The following is a 24,404-nucleotide window of genomic DNA, read 5'->3' on the forward strand; positions in this document are numbered from 1 at the left end:
AGAGCGGTCTTGAAACACCATCGTTACTTGCATTTACACTTACGACATCTAGTTTTGTTAATTTCACTACTGTAATCTAACTTTCCATTTATTATAACTAGAATTCTACACTCACTGGCATCCCATTGGCCAAATTCATTTTATTCACATACCCACTAGTTTTGCGGTACGAAGCATTTAGATTGTAATAAAGAACGAACGTTTTTTTGGTTTTGAGCTTCCATCGTATAAAATGTACAAAATTATAACAAAATATAAGAATATATTAAAGAAAAATGTCGTACTTTGAAGTTTGGTGCAGCTGTAGGTACACGCTGATTTTCCAAAAATTGGAAAGGCAAATAGACTCGTTTTACAATAACTTATCAAGATGGCATAAAAAATTGACTAGTTCAGCTACACATTCCTGTACATAGCTTAATCGATTTGGTTTCATTTACTGGGACTTTGCTAGACAACACAGAACGCCATAGAATGACGATGTTTGGAAGAATCGTCTACTCAACCACATGCCGGTTTCGTTTCAAAGATGAACGTCATAATTTTCCCAAACTAAGGATTTTTACGCGTAGGTAACTTATGATGGTAATAATGTTTCAAATTGAACAGGCTATTGATGTAGTCTAGCTTTAGGATTTACAACTAAAATTTTGGCAAATTTTTATTATTTATTTATATTATGTATGGCAACATCTGGCTTTGGAACATTGTATGTCGATTAAATTAACCGAAAGGCTTTGGTAAGAAAGTAAAGGTATTCAAAAACCACCACCAGAAAATCATCCTTTTAAATTAACTGTGTTGTAGCAGTTAGAAAGTTTTAGACTTAGATTAGGAAACGTTTGATAGCAACAAGGAAAATCAACGCTTCAGTTGAAAACTGCTGATAGTTGCGAAAAATCTTATCTATCGAAATGTACAGAAATAGCTTAACTTCAAAAGTGACTGAGTAAAGAAAAATCGCACTGTACGTACCGCCGCAGACGCCTTAGTTGGTCAAATCTTCCAACAATTCTTCGGTACTGCGGTTTGCTTTCTTAAACTCTTCCATATACTTGGCCGGCACGGTCCACTCGAGCAGCTCCTGCACGTTCTGCTTCAGACGGAAAGCCGGATCCAGTGATTTATCGTCGAACGCTTTGCGACCCGCGCATTTTAACGAATCAACTAGCACATTATCAATCAACCGCCGGTCAAAGCCCAGATCCTTTAACCGCTCTTCTGTTGAGATCTTTTTCAGTAGAATAGCAACCAGGAAGCGCATGTGTGACAGTGGCATAGGAGGATCAACCCCGCTATTTGCATTTTTCACCTAAAAACAGTAAAATTGATTGGTTATAAATCTTTAGCTAGAACCTAGTCTGTTACCTCTCTATCGATAATTTCCTCCACACTGGCAGCTGCCTCTGGTGTTTCCGGCTGACAGCTGGCAACATGATTCTGGTAGTCTAGTTTGGTTTTGAAGAAAACGTTGCAATTTTTGCATAAATACGATTTGTCCTGATTGTGAATAGAGAGCATGTGTTTCTTCAGATGGGGCAACTGAGAGAATCCAACCTTGCAGATCGGACATTCAAATGGTTTTTCCCCTGTATGTTTACGAATGTGTAACTTGAGCACACTTGAATGAGCGAAGGCTTGCCAGCAAACCTGTAACGGAAAACAACCATTAAAATAGTAAATCCTAAAAATAGATCCTAACTAACCTGACATCTGTAGGGACGCTCCCCGGTATGTATGCGCTGATGCACTACCAGTTGCGATCGCTGAGAGAAGACGGCACCGCAGACGGCACATCCGTGTGGACGAATCATCTTATGAGTTCGCATGTGTTGCGGAAGATGGCCTTTGAACATCTTGTTGCATATATGACAATGGAAAGCCTTTAAATTTGCGTGGTAGCATTGGAGATGCTTCTTCAATGCGTCCGGACGATAAAACCCTTTTCCGCAGATATGGCACGTATAATCACGGATGTCCAGATGACTTTTGAGATGCATTTTCAGATTGGCCGCACACGAGAAGGCTCCCGAGCAGTGGGGACACTTATGCCGGCGAATTCCGTTGTGTGTAGCTAGATGCTGAGTGAGCTGAAAAACGAAAATCAAACATCGTTTTATTAAAAGATTAAGAAAAATGCTTTAAACATTCTTTCGCTTTTCTCGAAAATGTTCATGTACTGGCACACATCAGAGGAATGTCAATCGTTCCGTGACGGCAAACACTGTTCCAATTATACGGTCCTTATCGGCAAGAACATGAAAGGGAACAAGCTCTATTTGCTATTCATATTGGTGAGAAGAAAAATGTTTCATGAAAATAAAAGAAAAACAAGCACGGTTCCCGATGGAAAGTAAAAACGAAGCAAAAAGCAATATTTGTGTTAGTAATCAATTTATCGTGTTTTTGATTACGACCCTTTTCCACCCATCATTCTGGCTTGCAGGCTTCTAGGGATAACCTTATACAGTTTTTTCCCCACTCTAGCTATGGTCGGTTCACGTTTGGAAGGCTGTGGGGCGAAACGCTTCCCCACGTCTGCTACTGCTGCTGCTGCTGTTACCGACCGTTCCTGCATCGAAAGGTGGATACACGCGTATGCAAAACATCATATCGCAGCCTGCACAGTAGCCTTGAAGCGTACCGTTTCGGCTACATTTGGGTAGCCGGCGAAAGGGGGTGTCAAATGCAGAAGAATATTTTTGAATAGGTACCTCACCACCAACTGCCCTATGGCAATGTCAATCATTGCGTTGGTTTTAGTGGCGCGCAGCTGTTCCGGGCAGGCATAGGTTTACTTTCCAATGGCGGTATTCCAAAAATACAAATTACTTGCGTTTTGTGAAAATAGTAAATAATGTCTATGTTATAATTTAAATATATATTTATTCTAGTAGAAGGGCGAAAAGAAAGCATATCAATGTTTACCATACTATTTATGTCTAATTTAAAAAGATTATAACAAGTATTTATAAACCGATGATTGCTTTAACAAGTTTTCTAAGGAAAATTAATTACTTATTATTGTCAACTACTGAAAAATGTTTGTGCTACCGGAAATTTGATCAAAGGTTGAACATCAATGATTTTACCCTTGTGTGACATGATTTTAAAGCATATATCTCGTGAGAAATGAGTAAAAGAATATATTGTTATTTGAGATGCAAATTTGAGTAGCATTAAGAACGAAGATCTATTCAGCAAGCACGCAATTTTTTTATTTGCCATCTTTCTCTTTTACATCAACGCTATTTGATGCTATTGTTATCCATTAGACCTATTACATATTGCATTGCCTTCAATGTTATAGAAATCAAAATTTCCAACAAATCTTTTTAAAGTTATTTGGTGCCGTATACAAATCGTCCATAAGATTAAATATTTAATTCTGCTTCACAAACTCCACTGAATCTGAGTGAAGTTTTTGGAGCGTCTTAGTAAAATACGAAACCTGGAAATTAAATAAAAAGAAAACTTATCCAATTTAACTCTACTATGTATATTTTATTTTTGACAGATACGTATTTCGCCTACGACTTGCAGGCTTCCTTAGTGTTCCTCAGTTTTCGAGTTCGCTTCTTTTTGCTATAATCGCTATTGAACGAGCAATTAGCTTATTCAATTTTATACGTGCTTGTGTGTATTAGGTTTACCTTTCCTTCAAACGTTACTCTACTTTACCCACTCGTTCCTTACTGCTAGTACTATCCCATATTATAGATGTCCCTGGCGAGGACTCAATGCGTTCCTCTGACCAGTACCCAGTACACTTAAACTATTAGAGTGACTTATTGCACTGTCATTGTCAAGAAGCCTCATCGGGGTAATATATAACTCACCATGAAGGAAGGGTAATAAGGGGCCTGAGAAAAAACCAACGCTAAAGTCACTTGACACCGAATGGACTGATTCTAGGAGTCCTTTATTGTGACTGTGATGGTAATAGGGGGAAGTCTTCTATGCCCGGACAGCCTCTATGTCCGGACACTAAGTTTTCTCAAAAACAAGAGCTAATAAAAATATTCGGAAAGAAGTGAACAATAGTAAATTGCGAGATTTCGCAGTGTCCCATTTATGACGTCTTTGTTTCAAAAGGTAAATAAATGAGAACTGACAAAAGTTCAAACATTTAAAACAGAGTCCAGTAAATTTCATGAAAGTGTAGTTGCAAATGTTGTAATAGCAATATTTCTAAACGATGGCTTGATAAAGTTATTTTTTCGAAACAGTTTAAACTTAACATGAAAATACAAGATTTTGAAGAAAAAACTTATTTTTTAAAACTGTATCGTGTCCTCTACGGCCGGAGCCCAACTAGTCCTCTATGACCGGACAGTAATGTAATCAGCAAAATATACTTACTTAGTCTAAAATTGCTGTATCTTTAATTCCTATGCGAAATAAAATTAGATAAGCAATGCAAAAGGTAAAAACTACAAGGTATACAGCCCTAAGGGTGACGTAGGACTATGTCAGATCATTAGATCAAAGACTAATAGTAAACTAGTAAACTGCATTTCTGGTAAATGTATATTTATAAGAATCTATGAGTGCCATTGTTTAAGTGAATGTTTAACAGAGAAGAGCGAAATATTCAGATTCAATTCTTCATTGAATGCAATGACACTTTGAAACGCCTACAACCTTTGAGACACCGCTGGAAAGCCGATCAACGGCGAATAAACAGCCTAACTAACATAGTCCAGTAGTTATCTAAGAGTGTGCGTTAAGCACAATAGCCCCTCCCTGAAGTAATACCGATAAGGTGGTTCCAGGGGGGATTGAGGCTGGAGACTCGAGTAGGGTTTTAGTGGGTCTGGATCCTCACGTCCCAGTAGGGGGGTCGGGATACCAAACCCCACTCCCTGAGTTGTCTTCTCAGGTGTCTGATAGCAGATTTCCCTACTCGTTAAAAAAACAACCTTCGAGACATAGAGATTTCTTTTAAAATCAATTGTGCATCACAAAGGTTGAAATAGTAATGTATGACCAGCCCACAGCTTATTGTATTAAATATGATTATGCGTAGCTTGACATGTTTCAATAATCTTACTTTGACTCGCTTGTGGCCTTTAAAAGGGCCATTGGTTACAAATAACCAATTAGAGCCAAAGCACGTTCATCGCAAATATGACGTGCCATTCGAAAGTCCTTCTCTTTTGACATGAATGGGAACAGGAACGTAAGTTAGCGGTGTCGATTCACTGTCTTTCTCCGAGAAGGTTTTTCTAGTTTACTTTTACAGTTTACCGCTTGTTACATAGGACATGGCAGAAAATATGGCACATGCGCAAAAATTTCTGTTTTATTTGTATGAGAGTCCTTATTCTCCTACCACAGGGGTGAGGGGTCACGAACCATCATAAAATAAATTCATGCCTCCAAAAACGCCTACATACTAAATTTGGTTATATTTGCTTGCTTAGTTCTTGTATTTCATTCGTATGGGAGCCCCCTCCCTCCCCTCTTAGAAGGTGAAGGGGTCTACACCATAGAAAAAATTCTTACCTCCAAAAACCCCCACATGCCAAATTTAGTTCCTTTTACTTGATTAGTTCTAGAGTTATGAGGAAATTTGTATATTATTTGTATAAGAGCCCCTTCCTCCTCCTGAAGAGAGGAGGGGTATCAATTCACCATAGAAAAAATTCTTGCCTTCTGAAATCCCCTCATGCCAAATTTGGTACCATTTGCTTGATAAGTTCTAGAGTTATGAGGAAATTTGTATTTCATTTGTATGGGAGCCCCCCCTCTTAAATGGGGAAGCGATCTCAATACACAATAAAAAAACCCTGCGTTCTGAAAGCCCCACATGCCAAATTTGGTTCCATTTGCTTAAATAGTTCTCAAGTTTTGAGGAAATTTGTGTTTCATTCCTATGGGAGCCCCCCCTCTTACGCTCTCCTTAAAATTGCTCTCTCACTTTTCCATAAAATTGCTGGTCATTTTATCTATCCAACGACATATAAATTGTTCAGTTTCGTTCAGTAGTTTAGTAGTTTATTAGCATTTGAAATCTTTCATTCAAACGTTACACTTCTATTTTCTTTTTCACAAAGTGCTACCCAGTCCCAGTATAGTAAACAAAGACGTAGTCCTACGTCCAAAAAAATCAGAAAAAATTCTAGCAAAATATCAGTTTGATGTCATTCTATCACCGTGCTTTGTAAATGGAGTTGCCGCATACATTTTCACATGCATTTCGCGTTACCAGCACTCTCAACAAACATTTTATGTGAATAGAACTTTACTTTTATACAGACTAGACTCACAAGATGTGTGCTGAAGTTAGGATCTTTTTCTTCCATTGATGTAGGTTTTAACAGATCAAATTGTCATGTCATGAGCATAGGGAACAGCTCTCGATTTGAGCTAATTTGTATAAAAAATACTTTCTATTTTCAAATTTAACCTTGCTGCACAAATTTTGTTGCTTTGTATTTTTTTGCTTGTAATACTGTTTTTCTCCACATTAAAGGGGAAAATAGATGTAATAAAACCGGGAAATATTGAGTTTTATCTGAAAATCCTTAAGTGTACGAGGACTTCCCCCTTATAAGAATAATAAAACTTTCACACAAAATTTTCTACGACAACCCCAAAGAAAAGTTAGAAGATATATGTTCTGACTTCATGGCAAAATTTAAAAAATATTTTTAATTAACAGTTTTTTAGCAATAAATATTTCACGATGGCGGTTTCTGGTGTTTTCGGGTTCGATTTTCCTCAACACTTAACTACTTTAAAAATGCATATCTCCAGAGCCAAGCTTTGTTTTCCGCAGAACTTAGTTTTCATAGTGATGGAAAGCTCCGAAAAAATTAGGAAAAGTATTTTCTACCTGCTCGAAAACTTTCAAAAATTCAACTTTCAAACAGGTTGCAGTGTATGTACATATATGACAACATTTTATTTCTTTGCTGGCGGTGGGTATGAAATGGGGAAAGCGACCATCATAGCTTTTGCCAGCCCAAGCTCCTACCTACCGCCTCCACGTGGCCATACCCGGTAATACTCTATTGAGCTAAGCTAAAAGGTGCGATGCCACGTGGTTCCCAGATGCAGACGGCTGAGCCCCACGGCCTTGGTAGCAGGTAAGTATATGTTATTTTGATTATTTGTTTCGTTTTAGCTCAAGCTCCTATTGTACAATTAAGACTCTAACCGTAACAAGCTTAAATAATGCACTAGGATATCGTAAGGAAAAATTAAATTACTTATTGGATATTAGATGATGGAAACTGACGCAATTTTTTTTATTCGAAGGACTGATGGTGAGATTGTTCTATTTTTCCCATATATGCTATATTTAATTTTATTTTTAATATTTTATTCATATCGTATATACTGGGTACAAGAACACCTATGAAGATTGCGTGAGTTTTTGCGCATCTTCTTAAAGTAGGTGGTCAACTAACGTACCCATTTCTACAATCGTAAGGACATGGCCAGGTGTATCGTGTACTTACGGGTACATCATATCAGTCACCCATGATGTGTACGTCTGTGCTATGCTATGCTATGCTATTTTATTTCTTTGCTGGCGGTGAAATTTGTAAACTCACTCTGTTACTTTAATTTAACTAGAGAAATTGATCGCACTTTTGGCTCAATTTACGGTCGACATAATCGTCCATTAGAGCAATTTATTCGAGCAGCTATGGATCGTATTGTGCGTACCGAGCAAATAATAACTGCTGTATAGTGAAAAGGAACTAAAATGACTTCAATTTATGGAAGATTTTGTTTGGTGAATGGGCGGTGAAAGTTATTGTTGATTCCGAATTTCACAAGAAAGTTTTGCTCAGCTCTGAAGCTCATTTTTATTTAAACGGATACGTCAATAAGCAAAACAGTCGCTTTTGGAGGAAAGAGAATCCTCGTACCATTGTTGAAACGCCGTTGCATCCTGCAAATGTCAGTGTGTGATGCACTTTACGCGCCCGGAATTAATGTTCTCCTAAAGTAATGCCAGCCAGAAAGTAATACGGTTAATGGCAACCGATAAAGGGTTATGATCACTACCTTTTTAGAACCACAATTGTGTTTCCTTATGTGAAGTAGCCAATATTTTAATAAGACGGTACAAAATGCCACACCGCGCCGATATATTAGACATTCTAATTAATTCGGAATCGGAACTCGATGGGCTTAGTAAGAATGTAGATTCAATGCTATCATTAATTTTCAATGATATGGTAGTAGTGACTTCAATGACTAGAAAGCCGAAAACTTATACAAACTATACAGGATTTTTGTATATTTCCGTCAAATAAAAGCTCCAACAAGATTTTGTGTGTTTTTAAAAACGATCGTTGATAAATACTAATGCTTCTAATTTATGAATAACCGAATGCTTTTATGAATGATGCCACTGTCACACAAACCAACTCTGTGCGATTCTTTTATCATGTCATGTCAGTTTATCAGGCTATCAGTTTCAATCATTATTGAATAGAAAGCATCGAGAATTTGAGAGAGCAAATATCATTACTGCATCTATTAAACAATAACAAATCGTACTTTAGCTTGCTTGATGCTAATGTGTATCAATTTGGTATCTAAGTGAGATTGGTTTATTAAAAACTTGACTTTAATAATACGCAACAGGTCGCTAGAATTGCTAGGGCAAGAATTTCACGTAATACCTAGGGATCGTTATCAAAACTGTAAATTATAACGACTATTCATATTAAAAGCCTACCTAAATTAGAAGATCCAATTAAAATCCAATCTGGAAATATAATTTAACAGCAATTTTTGACTAACTTAATATTCGATGTTTTGCCTCCACGGGGAAATAATTTCTTTAACATTACTTGAACATTTTCTGCCACACCTTTTTCCACCCACAGTAGAAACTTATACGAGAAGAAAAACTCAAACCAACTCACCTGGCCACCTCGGGCGAACTTTTTCGGGCACATTGGGCACTGGTACGGTTTCTCGCCGGTGTGCACTCGCATATGTAAACGCAGCCGTTCCTTGATTGGGAACGCCTTCCCGCACAGATCGCACGTGTACAGTGTATCCGTACCATGCTGGGACGCGATATGATTCTTCAAACAGCCTGCCTGCCGGAAGCGGTTGGTACAGTGCGGACAGCCGTACGGTCGCTCGTCATTGTGAATGCGCAAATGCTTGCGCAAATCATTTGCTCCCATAAAATTCTTATCGCACACGTTGCATATGTACTGCTTGCGAGATTTCTTTCGCCCTTGTTTTGGCTGATCGGTTCCGCTAATATCGTCTCCATTAGACCATGTACCAGACACTGGCTCATAGTCTACAGCCAGAACCAACAAACCGTTGTCCAAATCTTCGGCCTCCGGCAAGATAGGTTGCTCCGGTAAAACAAGCTGCGGAGATTCTGGCAAATTGGAAACCTCTTGAGGAGTAGATTCCGCCGGTAAAATGAACTCCGGTGATTCCAGCACATTGGAAGCTATCGGTTGTTGATTGTTGTTGTTTTTGTTATTTTCTTTTTTAATGAGCCTGCCTTTTCGTTTGCTTGGAGCTTCAGCAACGGGAAGGATATATTGCTCGGGCAAAACAAGCTCTGCTGATTCTGGTACACTAGAAGCTGCCAGCTCATTATTGGTCTTGTTATTTCCATTTTCTTTCTTAATGACCTTAGATTTTCGTTTGCTTGGTAATGCGACTTCCGGAAGGATTGACCGCTGCTGTAATACCGTTCCGTGTACTTCCGATGATTCTGGTAAACTGCAAGCCACCGGATTGTTAACGTTATTGTTGTTTTCGTTTTCTTGCTTAATGACTTTAGCTTTTCGCCTGCTCGGAGGTGTTTTCGTCACTTCTGCTGTCCTAGCAGGACGAGTGCGCTTCATTGTGTGTTAGTTAAGATATCAGATATTTGTTTAAGGTAAATGCACAATTGTACTTAATATTTTTGGGTTAGGTTTAACTACGCTCCGATATATGGCACAGAACTCTTTGGTTTGCTTACTGTCGAACAATTCGCTAGCACATTACACTGGATTGTTAGTAATATAGTAGAATGACAATAGTTTTTTGTTAGTTACACCACCACCAAATAGCGAGAAATTACTGATTACATCACTTCTACATCCCGATAGGGTTTCTGCTCTATACCATCTACAACCGACAAAGCTTCGTTGGAAACTATAGTCCTGCCACTTTGCTTTCCTAAGCTAACCTCCGTTTGTACCTTTTCTTTACGTACTGCTGTATCCAACCGATTCACTCGACATTATGCATAAACACATTCGTTTTTTGCTGCTGCCGCAACTTTGCTCCGATTTCATTTCGTACACTTTGGTGCCACTTGCGCGCGGCACCAGTAGGGACCGGGTAAGAAGAGAAATTGAATTATAATTCTAATTTATTCTTTTGAGTGTGACTAGCTTCTTCGATTTCGTCGCCAAGCTTTGGCCGGAGACTTCCTCTATCCGTAGGTCAACTCGAGGTGACGGCGTTGACTGCTACTGGCGACTGTGTCACATGCAAATCAACTGCAAACGACTGGATCTGAAATTGAAGCAAAACAGAAATAAACGGTTATTCAATGTTGTCCAAAGATTAGTGCAGCACTTGGGAAGGCGGTACATACATGTATACATAAAGTAACGTACGCAACGGTTATTATAAATAAAAGATTTAAACCAGATTCAAATATTTACTTTTGGGTACTAGATTCTCAAGCTCGAGACACGAGTAACTTGGCTCATTGCTCTCGTTGTGTTCGTCGAATAGCGACACCGAGATAAGCTGATTAAACACTATACGAGGCTACACTGATAAGCTGGAACTCTACTAGCTAGCAATGTTGCTGCACAAATGACTGCAACGATAGGATCTGTACCGTAGAGCAACTTTTACAACCGAATGCTTCAGCAAAAAGGAGTTGTGAAAAACTTCAATACAGGATAAAGTCGGAAACCCCTGACGAGCCGAGGGTTCTTTGCCGTACATATGGAAACAGGACCTCGAAAACATATTGTACACTGCGTCCCGCGTTTTGCGTACATATACCTAGACACAGCGTGGCAGGGAGGCAATGTGGTTATGACGACACGCTTCCTCACAATCGATGTAGGTATATAGCGGAGCACTATAGTCAGTTTCAAATGTGTGTCTTTTCTATGTAACAGCTGTATTTTCCCCCTTTTTTGTGACGGTCGGGTCAATGAATTAATTCGCTTTCCGGGGACGCAGATTTCTGAGCGCGCCGCATAGGGTGACTGTCTGAATTGCGACGCTCTTCTATTCGAGCAGTATAGTATATGCTAGGAAGTCGATGAAATTGGAATGGACTGTTTGTCTGATATGGTTTGATGGCATAACATAGACCTTGCACTTGCAGAAGTCAATATTGTGATTTAATACGTGGTAACTCAAGAACTGATCTATTCATCCTCATTTGAAACTAACAGCAGTTTCCTCCGAAGCATCGACTTTTTCGTCCTTTTCACTCATCCTAAATTGACCCTCATCTTAGACTCACGATCACGCACTCTACCGCTCGCTGCTACGCTGGGCGTGCATTGCACTCAACCGAGTGTGACTCATGTGTACGAGTGTACCTACGATGTTTGGTTTATGCTTCTTTCCTTTGTGCGCTCACAGTCGTCGTTTGTGTGACATACTACTTCATACCACTGCTCCTGTAGAAGTTGTATGCACAAGGCATTATTGTAGACAATCACATGGAACAGAGTGGCACACAAGCGGTGCGATATATCCCGGTCACCATCAGCTGCTCTACATAGAGGAGCTCGATCTCTTATCCTAACCTACGGAAAGCTGCCGTCAGCAAGTTCACACATATGGTTTACAGATTGTCCCGAGTCATAGCAAGGAGCACAAAATATAATTGAAAATATGACATACAAACGAGCACACAAAGACTTCTGGACAAGCAACGAACGTCATATCTTTTAATTGGACCTATGAGACATAATTCTCCATTTATGGAATGTAAGATTTTAAGGAAAGAAATTTGATATATGTGCCTTCATCATCACTTTTCGATACATTCGGAGAAAAGCTTCACATAAATATACGATTATTAAAAATCCAACATAAGCAGTTATAAGTTTATGTGTCATATGATTCGCAATAAATTTGACTCAGACTATTTACATTATGCGCAGGCACCGATTCCTACAACTGCTCAAGTAAAAAGCAGCAGACCACAGGGGCCGGGTTTCCGGCTTGCTCGATGAGTCTAGATTGTGCTTTACAGTGCGATATGGCGGCCAACGTCTTCCGAGAGGAGCGCGGTCACGGCTCACTGATTTCAAACAAAGAACACATTCATCGATGTGATATATATTGGATGCATAGTTTGGGGGGGGTGTGCGGTCATAATTATTTCATGACTGATTGAAGCTGATAAACTTAATTTCTTCCAAGAATGAGGATGACTCAGTCTTTCTGCCCCACTTTGGACTCAGTTCTGTTGCACAGTTTAATGCTAGATTGCTTTGGGTTAGGCACTGGAAATATCAAAAGTAAGCAAACTGTCTCGATGTATTTAAAATTTATTTTTAAATTAAAATAGATTGGCAGATTTGATATCTTTGATTTTGATATCATAGCCAGGAACTTTGCAACGGCGGAAGCAATCTATGTCAGACTGAAAGCGGAGTCGAGGAGGATTGGACTATAAATAAATGCGTCGACGACCATGAAAGGAAGAGGCTCAAAGGAAACAAACGTGCACCTTCCACGGACAGTAACCGTTGACGGCGACTAACTAGAAGTGGTAGATGAATTCGTGTTTAAGATCGCTGGTGACCGCGGACAACAACACTAGTGAGGAAAACGACGCATTCAAGCGGGAAATTGGTTCACTGGGTGAAGGCGTATGAATCAGGAGCTACGGGCAGGGATGACACGATCACTTTGACTGAATTCATATTCATTTGACAGTACCATCTCAGCCAAGTAAAATTTGATGAAGTTTTATATAGGACATATGTAGAATTAGTTATTATCTACAATTTTGCTGAACAAAGTTATGCTGTATCTTTGTAGTTACGGCGCGACAATGCTAGCAACTCATTGGTGACTAAATGAACCTTCACTTAGTTACTAAAGAGGTACTAGTAGCATTGTAACACTGCAAATACAAAAGATACAGCAATACTTTATTCAAAAAAGTTGTAGATAATAACTAGTTCTTCAATCGTCCCATATACAACTTTTTCAAATTCTGCATGACTAAGACGGTACTGTCAAATGACTGTGAATTGAGTCAAAGTGATTGTGCCATCCCTGGATACGGGCACTACTTACAGACATTTCGATCGACCAGACATCTGGTTAAAGTCGGTAAGCTATGGTAGACCGGACACGTCGACGAAAACGAAAACAACCCACCGGCACCAGGAACAGAGTGGCTCAACGTGCAAGATGGCTCGACCAGGTCAAAAGTGATTTATGATATCTGAGACGACTGGGGAATCAGCCCAAGATCGAGTTGAATGTATATATGACTGCTTGAAACAGCACGAGCCACCCCCGCTCTATGCTGCTGACGACGACGACCTCCTCGTGGTACCAGCCGGGATACGAGCAACCGTGGTGGAAATCGGGTAACCAATCCCGATGGAATCCAAGGTCATATGTTGACAGGGAAGCTTCGTCCGTCGTTGGTCCGGCAAGCCAGGGGACTGGCGCCGTAGGCCTTGCAAACCTCCACCACGAAAAACTATTAAGCAACAAACGAGGGACGAAGAAATTCAAACTTGAACAATCGAAATAGACCCCTACGACGTTCTCTCAACTTTCAACTCCAAGGGAGGACTCAAGTGCTCTACGACGTCATAGCGCTGCAGGAGGTATGCTGGAAAACGTACGTACGTTTAGAGATGGACATACCATCTACCAGAGCTGCGACAACACACACGAACCGGTTACAACTTTCATAGTGATGAGCGAGATGCGAAAATGTATGATTAGATGATGGCCATTCAAGCTACGAATGTACAGGTTGAGAATCAAGGACCGGTTCTTCAACATAAGCATCATCAACGTGCGCAGTTAATACGACCAGTTCCCAAAACATGATATCAAGAACGTCATCGGTGTCGGCACCCTCACTGACCAACGAAATGGGCCTAAGAACTATCTACTTTGCCGTCTACAAGTAGTACCTTCTTCCAGCATTCCAAATCAAACAGAATCACAGATCGACCATGTTTTGATCGACCACCGGCACTTCCCAGATATCACTGATGTTAGATCCTATCGAATCGCTAACGCTGCCTTGGACCACTATCCAGTGATGGTTAGAATGCACCCAAAACTCTCCGTTGTGAACAGCATTCGGTACCAACGCCAGCCTCGGTTAAATCTTACGCGGCTGAAGCAACCAGATGTCGCAAACTACGTGCACTCCCTTGAAGCTGCGCTGCCGGAAGAGGATGAGCTGAACGAAGGCCCTCTCGAGGAGTGTTGGAAAACCATCAAAACAGCCATTAGCAATGTAGCGAATAGCTCTATCGGGCATGTTGCACGGAATCAACAGAACGATTGCTTTGCCAATGAATATAGGACGGTGATGGATGAGCACGGCCAAGGTGCGCACTGCCACACGTCAGAACGTGGAAAGACACAAACAGAAGAAGATGCAGCGAAAACAAATCTTCCAGGGAAAAAAGCGTTACCTGGAAAAGCAGGAGCATGCGGGCTTAGAGCGGCTGCATCATTCTCAGCAAACGCGAAAGTTCTACCAGAAACTGAATGGATCTCGCAAAAGCTTTGTGTCGCGGGCCGAAATATGTCGTAATAAAAATGGCAGTATTCTGACGGACGACACTGAGGTGACCTATCGGATAGGTGGAAGCAGCACTTCGATGAACCTGAATGGTGCCCATTCGAAAAACCAAGGCGGTGGGGAAAGCAATTTCGACGATGCGACAAACGGTGCCAACCGTTGGGCGAAGTTAAGGAGGTCATCAAACAGCTAAACAGGAATAAATCGGCTGAGAAAGATGGCGGAGCCTATTAAAATGGAACCAGAAAAGCTGGCCTTGGCCTGCAGTGGTCAATTGGTTAGAATTTGGGATTGGAAAGATGGGGTTATCTATCCGATCTACAAGAAGGACAAGTTGAACTGTGAGTGCCATCACCGTTCTCAATGCTACCTACAAAATGTTCTCCCAAATCATCTTCCGCTGTCTATCACCAATTGTACCAGCAATCGGGGCCAGCTATAAAAGACAATCTTCGTGACTGTCGACATTCTTGAACCCAGTGCCCTTCTGGAACACAAAAAATCACCAATTGCGAACAGATTTGTGGGAATTAAGCCAACTTTGTCGGCTTGAATGGCGATCAACAACGGATCAAATGTTTACACTGCGACAGATCTACTAAAAGGGCCTGAATACAGAGTTTCTACGCACCATTTGTTCGTCGATTTCAAAGCTGCATATGATACCATCGAAAAGAGTAATAGAAAATTATGAACGAGAACGACTTCCCCAGGAGGCTGACTAAACTGATTCAGTCTGATTCAATGGATGATACACAGCAATGCTGTGTTCAGATTTCGGGTGGATCGTCAAATTCATTCGAATCACACAGAAGTTCGTCATGGCAATGGTTTATGCCTGCTGTTCAAAATAGTGCTACAAGGTGTTATGAATCGAGCGGATATCAACACGCGGAGCCTGAGCTTCAGCAAATCTAGTCAATTTGTCTGCTTTGCCAATGACATAGATATTATCGGCGGTGGCTGAACAGTACACCAGACTAAAGCGCGAAGCAGAAAAGATTGTGTTAAAGGTAAATACGTCTAAAACAAAGCACATGCTGACCGGCGGAACCAAGACCGACCAACGCCACTTGAGCAACAGTGCGAAGATCGACAACGATGAGTTTGATGTAGTTGACGAATTTGTCTATTTTGGCTCACTGCTAACGGCGGTCACTGGCGCCAGCCTTTAGGACGGCGGAGGCGAAGTATCAGCGGATGTCGTGCTTTACTATGCGCTTCACAAGCAATAGCAGTCGAACAGACTTAGCCCCCGTACAAGAGGCTCATTAATCCGATTATTCTCTACGGGCATGAAACGTGGACAATGCTCAAAGAGGACCTGCGAGTGTTTGAAATTTTCGAAAGACGAGTACCAAGAACGATCTTCGGTGACGTACAGTAGAATGAAGTATGGAGACAGAGCATGAACCATGAACTCGCACAACTCTATGGCGAATGGACAGGGCAGGTTACTAGAATGCCGGACAACCACCCTGCATAAGTGGTGTTTTTGTACCAAATCCGATAGGAACAAGACGATGAGGGGCGCAGTGAGCAAGATGGTTAGATTGGAGATTGCGAGATCTGGTGGAGAGTACACGGTGTTTAAGGAATTGGAGACCAGTAGCCCACAACCGAGCGATTTGGAGAAGTTTGGTTAATCAGGCTATGACTTAGGTCAGCAAGCCAATTAAGGTTAATAAGGCGTGTATATAGATATTTTTTCAACTAGTTTAAAAATAGAAATTATCATTAACAAACGTGATGCGATTCTTTTATCCATTGATTGCAAATGTGTTACAAAAATTAGAATGATCGAAAATTGAGGTCTGTATTATTTCTGATTTAATTGCAGGGGATCAAAACTTTTCATGAAATTTGCGGCGTCATTCCCCACAGAAGCCTCACACAGTCACATAGAGCTGACAACAAATCGAATTAAAGCCACCTGAGCCCTTCTGTGCAAAGAAATTTAAATGCAAATATGAAGCGAACCTGATCGGTGTGACAGCACTTTTGTTGTAGCGATCATCACAAAACAATTAACTGCATACATAAAACGAGCATATGGCATAGCGAAAAAAATCGCTAATACCACCATGTCATCACATTTCGTTTGCCATGCGCAGGAAGCCAAAAGTACCACAACATCAAGCTAGTTATACTTTTTTATTGAGCAAAGTGATATGTACCACTCATTATGAACAAAATCAAGCACGACAAAACTAGAGTACCAAGCGAAAAAGAAAACAGCGGCCCGTACTTACCTGCTCGATTACAGTAGGCGGCGTGTACCGTTGACTAAAGGCCGTCCGATAAGAGCGTAATTACGAAATTTTATAAGGTAAACATTGCGCTAGGCTCACGCCACACAGGTTCTTTGCGATACCCGGAGAGTATTTTTTGTAAAGCACACTTTCGCCAACAATTAAATTGAAATTCACTCACACACATGTACTATAAGAATGTGTGTCTGACCTGGCCATACAGTTGACTGATTGTTTCACAATCTCTATTGTACTGATAACTGGAGCTCCACATTTGCAAAAAGACACCACGCGACGCGATCCGATTTTGTTTGCTGACAAGCACTGCCAAGACAAGCGGTCGAATAGTTTTGGTTTCTGCCCGGCGAATTGAGTTGATTTATTTCAATTGCCTACACTTGATTCCCAGAATGGCAAAGTCGAGAGAATTGCCGGCCGATCTCGTCGCTGTGACTCTCGTTTAATGCTCGCTCTATATTTTAATCACTGGGGTACCGACCGCGTCGCGTTTGCACAGGATGCAGATGCACTTATTTAGCTATTTATTTCTGTGCAGTCGTCAGCAGTGAGCCGACAGCCTCCAGCAGGGATCGCACGATCGAAGTCACACCATAACAATTTGTTGTGGTATATGCGCTGTGCGGTTAATTCGGTTTAGAAATACTCTAGTAAATGCACTCGGTCGACGTTGGTCGTTCAGTCGAACGAATGGGATGACACGAACTGAATGCGCTGATTGTTGGATTGAAACTGTGCGCACGCGTGTTGGCCTTCGGCGTCGGGTCGGTTCTGTTTTTCGAATTTTCCTTCTTTGTACGCCGCGTTGAGTGACGAACACGGTGGGTTCAGAACTTGCGATGCAAACTTTTTTTTATTTTCGGTTGAGGCGTAGTAAGATTAGGCGGTCATTAAATTTACTTTCGTCGGGTTATTAACAGAATAGAAATGTGTGGTCATCATCACATTATATTTATTGATTTAACTAAAGATATCTTTCAAACAATCAGTTCGTTTCTATTGCGAATGAAATCATTAATCAATTTTATTAGTTTACGCGTGACTTAAAACAAAATCCACATAAGATATTAAATACCAATGCTGTCGATTATGTACTTCATTGTTCCACAACAAGATCAACGCTATCAGCATTCTGCGTTGAACCCGCAGAAGAGGCATACACAAGTTTCTTACTAGCACTGTCAAATAAATTGAGAAACAGTCGCCGTCATCACATTAATTGTCAACAAACTCGAGTGCTCTGGTTATTCCTGGTATGTATCACATAGGAAAAAGTAAATATAAACCCTCAGGGGCTGCACACATGCGGTACTTTCAATGGATTTCTTTTTTATTTCCTTTCTTAAATAAACTGCTGCACGTGGAACATGAAAGTTCGAGCAGTTTCAGTGGCTTCAATCTGACTTGAGGTTGATAGTTCGGCTTCGAAGCATTCCGCACATAGTGAAGTGACGAACTTCATGCATCTTACTGTAGAACACATTATATTGCTCAAGATCTTTGCAAATATGAAAATGACTAAAAACTTGGCAAAAATAACCTTTAATTTTTCTGCGACATGAATTGTACTTAAGTTGCATTTTTGAAATGCAATTTTAAATTTTCTTCGGTAAGGACGAAAAATCTACAATAAATTGCAGATTTGCCCCAATTAAAAACCTCCTTCAATCCACAATTTTTGTTCTATCAGACATAATTTAGAGGAGTGTGAGGCGGATAAAAAGGCAAAGTCTATAGACCTATGGGTGCTACATATCGCAAATTGGCCTTCTGTTTTATACGAAAGACTTCGCAGTCGGCTGTTACAGTACAGGACAATTGCGGGGCTGGTGATACGATGCTATTGACTCTAACAGCCTCTCCCATCTGAGATTCGAACATACGATGACTGGCTTGTCAGACCAGGATCGTACCTCGAGGCCAACAGGGAGGTGACTAAAATGTCGAATTAGTACGGAATTATAACGGTTTGAAACTACACGTCTTGAGTCTCGAAATTACAGTGCGCCCTCGTTCGTTTGATTGCTCATGCCCATGCAAACCAACGGAGTCTGTTTTTTATTTGAGCCACTGGCAATCCTAAATATGCTAAAACTTGTATGAACTGGCCGCCCTGCTCTTTGTTATTGTTTTGGTGGTTTGATTCGTTTGATTCAGTTGGTAGTTGCAAGTAGCGAATAGTTCGTTCTCCCATCAGATTTCCATCATAATCGTTGAGAAAACGGAATATAAAACAGATTAAACAAGCCAGACCAGTACAAACAAATCGTGTTTATGTGCATTGTCTGCATAAGCAATTGATGTCATGTTGAAAATGACATTTGAACCATTTTTAATTTGCACGTCATGAAAACCAGCGGGGCTCCAATCTAAAAGTGTTCAGATTAAAAACGGTCAAACAAACGGGGGTCCACGATATATGAAAGAAAATTATTATGGCTTTTATAGCCATCATAAATCAAGGAAAGCAATTGTGATTTATGAACATTTGTAACAAATATTATCCCCAGGCCTGAATATGGCAAAATTTATGTTGCTCAAAGTGGTTCACAAGTCCATGTATTTCTTAAAATTTGGCTTATGTCGACGCACATTTCATAACTGATGATGTTTCTCCTACAAAACTTATCACAGATTGATGACATTACGGTTACGTTAACTATTATTGCTCTAATTTTTAGAATTTAAACGTTAAACTTTTACCACGTGGAAAACTAACTTTTGTCCCAATATTGGAGTAAGAGAACGATTTGGCATTTGATCAAAGAAAAGGAAGATTTGGTTTGCAAAAGCACTGTTATTCCATGTGAATGATAGTAAAATGTTGCATGTTGCAGTCATGTCGCCAAAGGGGGGCCCTGATTCGACTCTAATCGTTTTATATGCCTATTTTTTTCATTTAAAACATAAATACATAAGATGTATTGTAATGTATTGTAGTTTTAAGCGGCAAAATATGCATATAAAACAACCGAAGTCGAAATAGGGCTACCGCTTCCCCTCTGGCTACGTGGCTGGTGTGCTGAGTTGTTGAACCAATATCGAATATATTTCATTTTATGGTTTTGTAAATTGTCTTTTTGAAATTTGGTCTTTTTGAAGACATTTAAATGAATTTAAAGAAATTTAATTAACTATACATAGCAGTTGACGAGTTGACTAGGACAAACAAATAAAAGAATATTATTTCCCTTTTTCCAGGCAATGAAAAATGTGAAACAATCATCTTTTAATCATACCAAAAAACATTTTTCTCATTTCGCTGCTGTTCAAAGCATGAGCCACAAAGATGATTTTCCCCACTATCTTCAATTTATTTCCATGCAGTTTTTGTGAAATGTTTAGCGATATTTCTAGCTCATAAATATAGTATGCATAAATATTTCTGCCCAGTTTCGAGGTACAATGCTGGTCTAAAAAGCCAGTCGTCGAATGATCGAATTTAGTGCAGTAATGAATTAACCTGGAGAAATCGAAGCGTCCAACGTAACTTTCATTGAAGCACAAATCGTCCTATGTAGCACATCCAAAATTATAATAAACGATAATAAACCAAAATTACCCAATTTTAAATAGATTTGAATCCAGACAACATAAATCATTAATCACGTTAAATAAATGTTCAGAAATTGTTTCATTTTGTAATTATATTTAAAATTCAATGTAACGAACTTCAACCTCGTTTTCCTCGATATTTTTTATTCAGTTTTATTTATGTTGCTCAAATGCAGACAATTTTCTCGATGTGATGAAATTGTTACCTTGGATGTAACGACGTGAGATTTTTCCTTTATAATGATTACCCTTCAAAACACAGTTTCCATATTCCAAAACAGAAAACGTTTTTCTTTAAATAGCCATCAAGCAATTAAGCGACGTTCAAAAATATAAAATGTGTCATATCGAGTCCAGTATTCATTAGTAATGAAATATTCATATTCTATCAACCAATTTATCAGATTTTATTGGGAAATATTCACGACTAAAATATACAAGCCTTGCTACTCCGCGACCAGCTATTTTTTGTGACGTTGGTAAGTTCGATGAAATAAGTCGTGGGAAATATTCATTTTTCCGCTATTTAGAGTAAATTACCAATAGGTAGTGGCACACCTAATTCGCTTGCTAATATTAGTACATCATAGCCAGATTTTATTTTCCAACCTGTCGTACACTTCTGGAATCTGCATTTTAATAGGTATTGTCCAATCATAAGAAGCGTCCAATGATAGGCAAATTACTGCACTTCATGCTAATAATGTCAATCCAACAAACTCAAATCTAGAAACAATTAACTGCCAAATTCCAGCAAAGCCGGAAATCTATCACTGGCGCTGACTCAGGGCGAGAAATTATATGACAGGATTCGAGCGTTGAAGTCTTTTTCGTAGTTTGCGAAACTGATAACAAACACACTTGTAACAAAACGGAACCTTGCGACTACTGCAAGGAAACATGCGCGATACAGCAGAAACAAAAACAACAAAGAAAAGTAAGAAGGGAGCGTTGGGGCGGTTGCAGATCCCCCCATGAGTATCATTTGTTACCAATATGTGAGCGACATCCCGAAAATCCCCTGCACGTCTCACGACGGTGACCAACGCTGATAACCGGGATGGATTTGTGCGATATGAAGATTAGCGAGCGCATTTTTTCGAGCGAAATTTACCTAGGAACGTTGGCTGAGTAAAGAAAACACATTACGCAATTTCTATTTTTAAACTAGCGCTTCTAATTAATCTCAATTGTTTTTGGGTTGGGTGCAGTGAGTATGAAAAAAAAAAGCATCTACTGCACAAATAAGAAAGACGTACCGTTGGAAAAGCAATGAATCGTCGAGTTTACGAGAAAGGGTTCCTAGTCTAAGACGTATGCAGTCATTCGCCACTGTCATGACCTTTAGTCGCCTTTACTCTCATTCAAAATCTAGGTACGATAAGCGAAAAATGACAAATAAAAATAAGCGAATGGGGCTATGTACAAGACATGCAGGAGTTTCTTTTCTTTGGATGACAACATAAAAGACAAACAAATTCATGCAAACAAACACGCGGATTTCATTGGAAACCTACTTACAAGAACCATTAATAGAGTTTCGAAAAATTAGAACTGATTTCACTTGAAATAGGCAACTTCGATCGAAAAGATTTACGGCGAGCAGAGCAGGAACTTCCTCCTAGATACGGTCGGCAGAAGATTTTTCACTTTTCTTCTATGTGTACCCGGATGACAGTTCGTCCGGTATGGCACACACACTACGAAACAACGATGTTCTCCGCTACTGACATTTAATTTTGCGCAAGCGTGTTCAGATCCGTGTTGCCAGAAGCTAACTCACCAGCAAATAGTATATCCTAGAACCGTTTTGATGCGACAATAATTACAATATATTTTGATATTTTCACACGAATTTTACTACTAAAACTAAATTAAACTGTTAACAGTTGAGTGATTGCAATATTTTATCACCAAAATAAATAAAACACTGAAACCAGCGGGGTGCTATCCTTATCTTAACGAACGGTGTTTGACAGTCGACTTAACGAAGGGCGCTATTTGCAAGAAATGCAGGAAATAGCGCCCGTCTGACAGGTAAATTTGCTGCCAACCTTGTCGAGATGTGCTGAGGATGTTGGCAACAAAAACATGGCACCCATCGCAAGCCCCTGACTGAAACCTGATTTAATCATTTATAATTGAAACAATATAACTGACGGCAACACTACGAATGCCCACCGAGTTTGATTAATGACGAATGAACAAAGACAGTCTATACTACAGACGGTAGATAATCTACAGACGCGCAAAGAGAAAAATTACCAATTCGGCAACACTTTTTTTTGTTTATTTTATTTAAACAGTTTTGGCAACCAGTCAGAATTGGATCAATCTCCCTATAATCAGCAGTAAGTTGCGTGAATCGCGAGGTATGTTCCATGGAACTTCGCGAATTACGACGCATATTTTGCAAATTGAACAAGCCAATTGAATTTTTCAAAGCATTATATGATATATCGAGTCCATAACTAATCCATATGTTGTTAGTAAATCAATAGTTAAAGTTTTAATATTTCAGGTAGATTACAAAACTTAGTCTTCCCTGCCTATACGAAACACAAGTTTGTTTACTTTGCTCATTTGGTGTCTCGATTTGACGGTTCGATTGGTGTTTTATGCCACGCTCTTTGCGCGTCTGTAGATTATCTACCGTCTGTAGTCTATACAGCAGAACAGTGGTCCTCCATATTAAGCGGTTATATACAGTTAGGAGGCTTAAAAAAGTGGATTTTTCTAGAATTTTTCTAGAGAAACCCCTTTAACTGATTAAAGTGAAAATTTGTATATGTCTTGCAGTAGATTTTGGCTGTATTTTAACATATTTTGTTTTTGAAAATTCAGCCGTTTTCGGGAAATCTTGTTCACCGACTTTTAAAACACGGTTTTGAGATTCGCGCGTTCAAAGTTTCGCGTTCCTTCTGCAATCACTCTGACACGTCGTTAGAAATATGCGTTTAACTTCATTAATATTTGCCGGATTGGCATGAAATTTTCCGTGTGGGTGTGCATACTTAAATATATGTACACTACGAAAATGATATAAACAGAAAATCAATTTTTCGAAAATTCTAACTGTATATAACCCCTTAATATAAATTCAATTTTTTTACGGAAAACCATTCGTTTCTGATTTTTACTGTATTATTTAGCCATTTGCATTGGCGGAACTAGGGAAAAGCCACCCTCGGAGAGATTTAGCGCCCTCTAGAGATATCGACTGTTTTTTAAACTTAAGAAAAACAATAGTTAGGAAACTGTAGGAAATAAAAACTTGAGAGCAATGTTTATTTGTATCACTTTTATAAGATCTCATGCATTAATGTGCATTTAATTTTATTATGCCGAGGAACTCCGCCTGCAAATGACGATTCTCTGTAGAGGCATGTTCGAACGAACCTGAAGCTACTGAGAACCAGAGCAGAGGTTCCACAGCCCCTGCCTAAGAGGAGGATGGTTTTAATAGCTTCTAACCATGGCTATTGGGCAATGACCTGAATGGATAAACCCCTAATCCAAGGTGTGACGCGAACCGAGCCGAGGGATGAATGGTGGAGGGGTTTTTATAAATACCCAGCCGCAACGGAGCCTGTGGAGTACTAGGGCGCCCACAAGAGTAATTTGCTCTTGCTGCATTAAGCCGGTCACTGATGTAGTGGACCATTTCTTACCGAGCAACCGGAAACAAAGAAACGAAGGGAGTGGAGATGAGAAAAAGGGAGAGACAGGACCTGAATGATGCGCTATCAGAAGTTCAGTCCCGTCCCTCGTCTATACTTAATGCGCCGACTCGTAGTGAATTTACGACGAAGATG

At 39.9% G+C, this 24,404-nt stretch overlaps 2 protein-coding genes across 3 annotated transcripts in view; one reads left to right on the forward strand and one right to left on the reverse strand.

The window, feature by feature from the left end:
* LOC128734681 (zinc finger protein 37-like) lies at positions 1 to 22,241 on the reverse strand. Of its 2 annotated transcripts, none has more exons than XM_053828981.1 (5): positions 22,111 to 22,241; positions 8,895 to 10,509; positions 1,707 to 2,090; positions 1,369 to 1,650; positions 1 to 1,312 (listed from the first exon to the last, which is right to left on the reverse strand). In XM_053828981.1, the coding sequence occupies exons 2-5, from the start codon at positions 9,846 to 9,848 to the stop codon at positions 989 to 991; spliced, it is 1,944 nt and encodes a 647-aa protein (XP_053684956.1). In that variant the 5' UTR covers positions 9,849 to 10,509; positions 22,111 to 22,241; the 3' UTR covers positions 1 to 988. The 2 variants fall into 2 exon arrangements, with proteins under 2 accessions (XP_053684956.1, XP_053684955.1); XM_053828980.1 differs by lacking the exon at positions 22,111 to 22,241 and adding an exon at positions 17,017 to 17,062.
* LOC128738762 (beta-1,3-glucan-binding protein 2-like) overlaps positions 14,982 to 24,404 on the forward strand; it is a 13,750-nt gene continuing 4,327 nt past the window's right edge. The window contains exon 1 of the mRNA XM_053834116.1: positions 14,982 to 15,105. Coding sequence (XP_053690091.1) covers positions 14,982 to 15,105 — 124 coding nt within the window. The remainder of the gene's footprint in view (positions 15,106 to 24,404) is intronic.

This window comes from Sabethes cyaneus, chromosome 2 (genome assembly GCF_943734655.1).
Source record: "Sabethes cyaneus chromosome 2, idSabCyanKW18_F2, whole genome shotgun sequence".
Lineage (NCBI taxonomy): Eukaryota > Metazoa > Arthropoda > Insecta > Diptera > Culicidae > Sabethes > Sabethes cyaneus.

What these genes read in the sequence shown, in the direction of transcription:
- LOC128734681 (XM_053828981.1), bottom strand. Translation starts at nt 9,848, where the DNA reads ATGAAGCGCACTCGTCCTGCTAGGACAGCAGAAGTGACGAAAACACCT. An exon ending in AGTTCGCCCGAGGTGGCCAG is followed by an intron (nt 2,091 to 8,894) that starts GTGAGTTGGTTT and finishes TTCGTTTTTCAG; the next exon opens with CTCACTCAGCATCTAGCTAC. An exon ending in AGGAAATTATCGATAGAGAG is followed by an intron (nt 1,313 to 1,368) that starts GTAACAGACTAG and finishes TACTGTTTTTAG; the next exon opens with GTGAAAAATGCAAATAGCGG.